We start from the raw sequence: 9,384 nt of genomic DNA, 5'->3' as shown, positions 1-9,384 counted from the left end.
ACTACCGTAAAAAGGCATTGGTAAGTTCATGAGATGGTATTTGGTAAAATTACACGAAATACAAAAAAAGAGCAAAAAAGAAAAAGACATGAATACATTTACAGATAAAAATGTAAGAAAATGCAACGACGTAAATGTTGATAGCTACACATGAAATACATTGGTAAGTAACTTCAAACGGGGTCGATCAAAAATACCTTCTGCCTCTCACATTGGGCTTCTTCTTAGGAGCAGATGACGGTTCATTCTCGCACGTGATTAACGTAACTATCCTCGCGTACAACACAAGTACGTTTCGCTTCGTAGGCATCGAGAGCACACCTACTCCTTTTCAAATCATTCACGACTTCGTTGATTGTCTCACCGACAACATCATAACCATCGATAATCCTTTCACATTGCCTTCATTCATTACAACAACCTCAAGGCTAGAACTCGAACTTCGCCCGACTTCGTACCGACGTAAATGACAAGCACCATCAAGCACTCGGCATCTTTGGCACGAAGAAGATCAGCTTCATTTGTTTCAGTATAAAACTTGCTTCCCAATATCTAAATCTCGCTCATCAACAACACCATCAATATGCATAGCAGCAAGTAACCGCAAGATTTTCAAGACCCCGAAACACAATCCTATTATCTCGCCGATGCAACATGCTGATATCAGCTTCCATAAAACGTACTAGAGCATCAGCGATCGATGGTTCCGCAACAAGACAATCAATATCCATGGGTACACCGGTGGAAACCAGCTCAGGAGAAACACCGGAACAACTGTCGCAACACCGTAAAGAGTTGTCCGGCTTGGCACTCCCGCATATTCCGACAACACGGTATCACCATGCTCACCTACATCCACATGACGTCCGCTTTGAATAACAAAGCGATCAAGCAACGGCTTCATCAACATAATCACCGTCATTGTCGAATGATAACTCTCGCCGTCGTACATATTGTCACCGAAGTTGACAACAGTGTACCTTATCGCTTTGACATGGCGCTTTGGCACCACAAGCGGCTTTTGCAGCAGACTCGGTAACACGAGTTTGCTCAACAACACGGGCCTCGGCCGAACATTAGTTTGCTCGTAGACAGTGATGAAACGGAATCAACAACATTCAATGGATCAGTAGTAATAGCACCTCCGACATCCGTAGCATCAGCACTCCGGTTGCAAAGGACATCCCTCCGACATCTGTAACATCAGCAATCTGCTTGCAAGGCACATCCCCCCAACATCTGTAGCATCAGCACTTTGGTTGCAAGGCACATTCTTGAGACGGCGTATTGGTGATTTCCCTACAATCTTATCAGGACGATCATAAGTTGATTGCGCAATAGGAGAGGTTGTGTTTGCAGCACCTCCATCATGCGATGAACGAGAGGCAACGATTTGAGAGCGTAATGTCTTATCAGATTTTGCAAGTATACACAACTTCGTCATCATCAACCTCAGCTCAAACCTTGCACAAGCTTACTCATTAGACCAAGTGAGACCAGTACGCAAACTCACCCATTAATCTAGAAACCTTGTCTTTACGCTACATCAAAAAACAACACACAAAAAATGAAAAAGGTTAAAATTCATTTAAAAAAAAGAGATATACTAAAAAAATGTAATGGTACCATACAAAATTGAAAAACAAAAAACTAAAAATTAAAAACTTATCACTGTATCATACATTTTTCAGGCAGTTAGGTGCAGTATTGGTTTCAACCCATCTTTCAAAGCTAGCCGCACCTCCAAACAAGTTGAAATTTATAGCAAGGTGTGGCTTCAACTGATATTAGTGACAAGACAAAAACAAAAAATGCATCAGCTTGCACAAAATCGACCACAAAGGTTCATGTCATAACATGAGAAACACAAAAAAGATTAACTAACCTCGAGATTCCCATAACCAGATCCATCCCTTTTCAAGTCAGCATCAAGCACAAGTATCAACATCTTTCTTTGACCATATATTAGCAACAAATCTACCATCCGGAAGGTCAAGGTTAAGAGAGCTAATATCCAAAGAGTCAACATACAAGAATCGAATATGGAACAGGCAGCCTCCAGAAGGCTTCCCAAGACAAAGCTCATCATGCAATCTGTCGCACACAAACCGACAAAGGTTCATGTTCCCGACATTGCTAATGTTGTCCTACAAAAAATAATGTAAACACCGCGTAAAAAATGATTGTTCACATATATTGATAAAAAAATTGAATGATTTTTTAAAAAACTAGAGGATAACACATATACCAAGATAGGATAACATCTCGTTGCCGACTTTGTTAGACGTTGTTGGTGCAAGCAAAGTACAAACAAGATACATCATCCAAACTTGCTTGAAAATGTCATCATACCGAGTCATCTCTCGACAGCATTGTGAACACACCAGTAATCTTCGGCGTGCTGCTATGGCCAGGAAATAACAAAGGACCTAGACGAGCCTCTATGACAGTAATCCATTGCATACACAACAGGAATATCCCCCGCGGAAGACCGAGTGTACGGTAAATGGAATCAGCATTGAGAGGTATTCTACCACGCCCTTGAATGACAAACTCTCGGGAATGACTATCATACAAAGGAGCGAGCCAGCTTATCAATGGATTGTGAAGAACATGGCACTTGATGTCAAGCATTGAACCAAGATCCATATCCCCAATCGAGTTCTTCTGATCAGAACTTAGATGTTCATATAACCTGACAACAGGAAGAGGAGACGCCCGATTCCTAGCGCGCTCACTAGCATTGGGCATTTTGCGAACACCTAGATGATCACCACCTTGTTTCTTGCTGCCCGCCATTGAAACAACAACGCTGCAATACAAAAACAAGATGCCATGATAATGAGAAACTCTTAGTAAAATCAATTACCATAACAGGGAAAAAAGAGGTTGGTAACTTCAGTAATGTATATATTGGTTAAACGTTGAGATACTAGTTGATGAAGAGTGAGTAAGTGGGTTGGTAAAACAAACCCCATAACAGGGATTTGTGAACACCTAGAAAAACAAGTCGCATGATCTCTCGCTTTCTCCTGCTACAATTACCATAGAAATTGTGGACAAAAAGCAGTGCAACAGGCCAAAAATCGGACTACAATGAACATTGAAATAAGTGAAAACGCAATTTACAGCCGATCCCATAACAGAGATTTGAGAAAAACGAGGTACGAAGCAGGAACCTAGGCGAAGAACAAAACACACCCAAAAAAAAACCCTCGCCGGAACAATCCCTCGCCGGACAAAACCAAAAATCCCATCAGAAAAAAAATCCAAGGTGGAACAATCCCTCGCCGCACAAAACAATACCGGCCGACGAGACCCGTATAACGCAGGTTTGTGAACCGAGGAACGAATCGAGAACCTAGGCGGAGAACAAAATCCACCCAAAAAGACAAACCCTCGCCGGAACAATCCATCGCCAGACAAACAAAAAACCCATCAGAAAATAAATCCACGGTGGAAAACAATCCCTCGCCGGACAAACAAACCGGCCGGCGAGACCTAGATCTCCCCACTAGATCCAGCTTGGAATACTAACCTTACAGCCGCCGAACTCGACCGGAGCTTGCTAGTGAAGCGACGGCAGGAGAAATCTAGGTCGCGCACTAGCCACGAGGAACCGGAGCGTCGACTCCGCCGGCCGCCGTCGCCGTCGCCCTCTCCGTCAGGGCTGAATGAGACGAGAACAGGGGAGAGAGGATAACGGGCGGAAGGAGGCGAACCCCAAATCGATTCGAAATAATTCGAAAACGACGGGCCGAAAAGGGAAAGTCGATCGGTTACCAAAAATAGAAACGAGCGTGACACGCGTGACGCGGCGAAAAGGGAATTGCCTTCGCGCGTCCGCGCGAGCGCTCCGCGCCGACAAAATCCGCTCGCTCGAGCGATCGGTTGCCAAGAAGGGGATTTGCCATCCTTTACCTAATTAATATCACTTCCTACAGATATATACAGAGGCCAATCAAGCTGCTTTGACGCAACTTTGCACCTGCCATTGCCAATAAAGCTAGAGGTCGCAGAGCACAAAAATTAGGCGACCCGTCAAGCGGCATCACAGTTAACATCCTCGGGTTCGTCGACGTTGTAGTACAGGGTAGACGCCCTGCCGTCGAACTTGGAGACGAGGTTGTGCGCCGTCAGTCCGCAGTAGCACTTCCTGAGCCGCTGGATGCAGATGTCCATGATCTTCTGGAACATGTGGTCCTCCTGGATGAACGGCTGCTTCACCAGCTCCTCCAGCGGCATCCACTGCAACGAAGACGAAACGCAGAATAGATATTTCAGTAAGCAACATATTTGAAAGTCTGGAACTTGTACCATGGAATTGTTTTTCAGGTGATGTTACCTTTGCTGCCTGAATCTCTGTCTCGTCGATCTTGATCGCGTTGGATAGGGGTCGAAGCATGCACATGAAGAACAGGTCGGACTTCTGAAACGCCACGTTGTGTGCGTGCCTGTCATATTTTTGTGAACGGTTGGAGTGGTGAGACAAAGTTCAGATTAAGATGCAACATAGTTTCAGGACAACCGATCTAAATTGAGTAATTAGTTACCTGAAAGCAACTACGTCCACAAATTCAGTGTCAACCTGCACAATAGCATCACAAGAAGAATACATTTACAATTAGTCCTGACGAAAAAGTTGCAGAGAATGGGCACCCAAGCGCACGATTTCTTACCCCAGTTTCCTCCTTGACCTCCCTGATAGCTCCCGTATAAATCTCTTCAGACTGCAAGACAAAAACAATTGCTTCAGTACCAGCACACAGCACGCATCACATCGATTATATTCATCATCGATCTTCAGGATCATCTTACCGCCTGAATGAACCCCGTGGGGATTTTCCACACACCATCCAGACCTAGGCTGTGATACTTCTCTTGCACCACTAGGACCTATATCCAATTGTAGGGGAAACGCAATCAGGCACATGAACAGTAATATGTTTCCGTCAGAACAGTTAGCAGGGTGCGCGCGAGACGTACCTCCATTTGGTCGTTGATCACGAAGCCCCCAACGCCAACCTGATGAGAAGCGTTCGCCGGAAGCAGAGATGGCTCCTCAGGGATCCAGTATGTCAGCATCAGGTACGCCTCCTCTGCGTGGTGGTACTTGAATCCTTCCTGCAGACAGATTTAGAAAATGCCATCAGTAAGTGAAGTACTGAATTTCATGCCGGTTTCAGGAGAGCACAGCCGACGATTCGTACCTTCACTGCAATCGGAACAAATTCAGACCGATCCACTGGCAACTTGAGCCACACCCCTTTCTTTCCCTGCATCAAAAATCAACCCACATGTAAATAACTTAAACTACTGACCTTGTTATTCATCCGGTACTGCAGTGAACACGCTGTAAATTACTGAGCTGAAATATCTCCTAGCTACGCGATCTCGGACCCCCATTTCTCGATCCATGGATGTATACGTACCACGGACTTCCAGTAGGAGAGGGACGCTGCGAGTGACCGGGCGAAGGCGGCCTGGTCGGACGGCAGCCGGTCGGCGTCGACGAGGACCCCGCCGTACTGGTCCTCCGAGGCCTCCAGCACGAAGTTGTTCTCCAGCGTGGTCCACCAGTGGCTGCTGCCGGCGTCGCCGCTGGTGAACTCGGACCAGCTCCCGCCCAGCCACTCGTGCTCGCTCCTGAACAGCTTCCTCCGCGCCGCCGACCTCACCCCGCTCAGCATCTTGCCGATGGAGTAGGACGCGCTCACCCCATGCTCTGAAGAGCAAGAAAACACAGTGAGCCCACGCGAATCAGACTGAAATGGCGCACATAGGTGATGACCGACGGAGTGATTGATAGGAGTGCGAACCTTTGGATGAGCTGGAGCTGTTCAAGAACCTGGTGGCGCAGCTTCCGGCGCTGCCACGGCGGCGCCCGCGCGCCGTCGACGAGCACAGAGTGGCGGCGGCCGAGTCGACCAGGCTGCAGCTCTCCATCGCCGAGAAAGCAACCAAACCAATCCAACTGAACCGAGATCAAGCGAAGTGCTGTCCAACCAAGAATCCAAGATGCGGCGTGTGCCAGGAACAAGAAAACAGCAGTGCAGCACGAGGTATGCACAGGAAGTGGGAAGTGGAGTGCCTTGCGATGTCCGGGGAGCGAATGGCTGAGCTCCACACGGCGGTGGCGGAGCTTATAAAAATATCGCCCGGGAGGAGGCCACGTCAGTGTCACCGCTCACCGGGATAAGGGTCCACGCCGATTGCATGGGGATATTCGCGCGCCGGAGTGCACGAAGATCCCGGCCACCGCCTCGTGAAATACCGCCGTGGATACGACAAGGGAAGAACTGATCGGATGACTGTTCTTGGTTGCGTACCAATGCTATGTAAGATATTTCCAAAAGTATGCAATACAATGTACTCTATCTCTCCCAAAATATCATACTCTGGCTTTAGCTTTCAATAGCCGGAGGAAGTAGATATAACTTAAGCTTAAAATAGTAAAACTTTATATAGTATGAATCCACATGGATATGATCTAATCCTACAATTTTATACCATATAAATTGTATATTTTTTAATCTTGATTGCAACCCGACTCGTAATTAAAAAAATCTTAGTTAAATTTAACTTGCAATTTAAAAGTTCCAGTTGAAACATGATTTGCAATCGAAAAATCTTAGTTGCAACTCTATTTTCAGTTTATAGGATGCACGAATCGCGCTATTGACATAGCACTAAGTTAACTGAAAATTAACGATTCCCTAAGTATATAGCAAAAAATGTAAACTTACATAATATCAAATAAATACTAGTAGACTGATGATAAATGTATTTTCATACTATATACATTTAATATTGTAGTTGATAATTCTTAAATTAAAGGTTGCTAGCAGAAACTACAAATGAAGGTCGAGCAACACGTAGCTCTCCACTTTAAAAAACAAAAATCTTCGTTTAAAGTTCAAAAATAATATGAAAATATATCCTAGATGTAGCTACAGATGTATGGAGCAGACGTGCCAAAAGTCAATGTGAAATTCAATATATTCTATGCTACACAAAAATAACAAATGTGTATATTTATAAATATATGGAAAGGTCATATGAATCTTGTTAGATTTTGCCATTTTTCTATAGCTAGAGTATAAAAAATGTCGCATCAGTATTTTCTAGTCTTATAGGATAGATCAGTGGCTACAAAAAAAATGATTTTTATTTTAATATTTCAAAATATGATTCTCAAATTTTATAAAAACAAAGTGATATATATAGCTCGGCCTTCATTTGCCCACTCCCAGTTCCTCAGACTTTATGAAGTTTGATTTTAACTATTAAATTGTACACTAACATATTTCAGTTCAGAAAGGGAGGAATAAGGCGGAAATTCACTTTCGCTCCTAGGTGTATATGAACTCATTGCCTGAAAAACATATTTTAAAATGTAAATAAAAAATTGCAAAACAAAAATGGTGTGTACACCTAGTCATTGTATGTTTGTACACAAAGTTTCCGAAAGAAAGAATATTTTTGCAGGTCGTATAAAGAGATGATTCTTGATGCTCCAATATGAGTATTCACATGATATTTTCCTTGTCATTTTTGTACATGCCACAAAAATTGTTCGTTCGTCCCGAAACTTTTGTCCGTGAACATAATATATGCGAATTCATATACACCTTTTTTCCCGGAATTTTGCAGGCATTTTTATAATAGATTTGTATACACCTAGATCCAAGACACCACCTTCTAAGTTAGATTAGTAAACTAGCGCCAAGTTACCAACCTGATGGCGCTCAGGAGTGTATTGTACTCGCTAGTAGCCTAGCTAGTACTAGCAACGAGGAGCGCACTTATCCTAAACGCCATCCGCATATCCGGACGCATGTCTTGTTGCCCATGTGGCTACTAAAAATGCTGTCTGTGATGTGGTGGTTGGTGTGACAAGGACCGGACCGGCGACAATGCGGGACGCATCAACTACTAACATAAGCAGAGGGCGTGATTACCGATTGATAGATCCCTCGTCACCGAGTGTGCTGCGTGTCAGCTTTGGCGATTTGGTTTAGTGGTTGCAATCAGGTTGCTGTGGTATGTGCCCCAGTTCCTGTCTGTGTCTGTGCTGCGTGACTGGGCTCCGCGTCGGAGCGCCATAGATAGATCATGGAGTGATCCAAAAACATAGCTTCATTTTATTTCCAGCCGAACGAACTGATTAATTTCCCCATCCATCGGCAACCAAGATTGTCAGGGCGATTTAACTGATATTTTTGGGCCTCCTTTGCCTCGCGATGCAAGCAATGTGCTTTCGCGTTAGCGACAGAAACTTTTTCTTCTTCTATGCTACAATGACCCATAGAATAGTCACGGAAGAATTTTTGTGTTTCATCGAGCCTGACAACGTTGCGATGTTGAGCGGATTACGTGGAGACGGATCGTGCTCGCGCGGGACACACAAAAGCTACGGCACGATCGCTCATACACGATTTTATCGTGCTCCTATTTCATGATTATGTCGTGCATAATCACACAATTAGGGCGTGTTCGGCAATTGCCTAGCTTCTCTAAATCCTCAAATCCGGCTCCAAAATCCGGCTCCACGCTTTCTCCTCGGAGCTCAGAACGTTCGGTCAGCTCCTCTATTTTCTCTGAGCCGCTGACAGATAGATCCCACTCGTCAGGGTCATCTTCCCCAAATCTTATCCTTAGATCTTGTACTCAAATCGACGACGGTGTTCTGGGCCAGAGGAGCTAGCGGCAGGGGGAGAGGTCGAGCCGGAGGAGCTGCCGGCGGCGGGATCTCGCCTTGCATGGACAGGACGGAGGAGATTGGGGCGGGGGAGGCCTGGGCGGAGGAGTTCGTGGCAGAGGAGCTGACGGAAGTAGGATGCCAGGGCGGGAGGAGTCCGGGGCGGAGGGAGGTCGTGCCGCTGCGCAGTCGCCGGAGGAGAGGGAGGAAGGGCCGGTCGGGTGAGGGCCTGAAGGGCGGCGGCGAGGTCAGGGGTGAGCGAGGTGAGTGGTGTGAGGCTCGGTCGTCGGGTGGGCTGCGCGTGTGATGTCCAACCGGCCAGTTTGTGACTTGGCGGTGGCAGTTCGGCTGTAATTTCCACCGCTCCGTGAATTGCTGATCCGTGGAACTGCCCTGGAGGTGCTCCGGCGTTTGTGAAGGAAAATGGGGTTGCTCCGCGGATCTAGCTCCATGGAGCTGGCGTGTTCGGGTCTGCTCCAGGGCGGATTTTGAAGAAGCTGGAAGCCAGAGGACTACCGAACACGCCCTTAGTTATGATCTCACATAATTTCTAATTTCTCCATGTTTTAGCAGGGGACGAACAATCGCTCTTGAAGCACACCAATACTCGATATACATCTTTTTTTCAAGCCTCATGGTTTTTAGTAGACCTACTCTCTCTCTCATCGTTAGCGTTGTTGTTT

At 45.8% G+C, this 9,384-nt stretch overlaps 1 protein-coding gene across 1 annotated transcript; it reads right to left on the bottom strand.

The window, feature by feature from the left end:
* Positions 1-3,915: 3,915 nt before the first annotated feature.
* Positions 3,916-6,127, bottom strand: LOC124675476 (nudix hydrolase 8-like). The gene is made up of 9 exons (XM_047211553.1): positions 5,820-6,127; positions 5,433-5,725; positions 5,211-5,276; positions 4,987-5,124; positions 4,819-4,896; positions 4,680-4,730; positions 4,554-4,588; positions 4,346-4,454; positions 3,916-4,248 (listed from the first exon to the last, which is right to left on the bottom strand). The coding sequence occupies exons 1-9, from the start codon at positions 5,944-5,946 to the stop codon at positions 4,042-4,044; spliced, it is 1,104 nt and encodes a 367-aa protein (XP_047067509.1). The 5' UTR covers positions 5,947-6,127; the 3' UTR covers positions 3,916-4,041.
* Positions 6,128-9,384: the final 3,257 nt, after the last annotated feature.

This window comes from Lolium rigidum, chromosome 7 (genome assembly GCF_022539505.1).
Source record: "Lolium rigidum isolate FL_2022 chromosome 7, APGP_CSIRO_Lrig_0.1, whole genome shotgun sequence".
NCBI classification, from domain to species: Eukaryota; Viridiplantae; Streptophyta; class Magnoliopsida; order Poales; family Poaceae; genus Lolium; species Lolium rigidum.
This window is presented reverse-complemented; position numbering and strand designations above follow the sequence as displayed.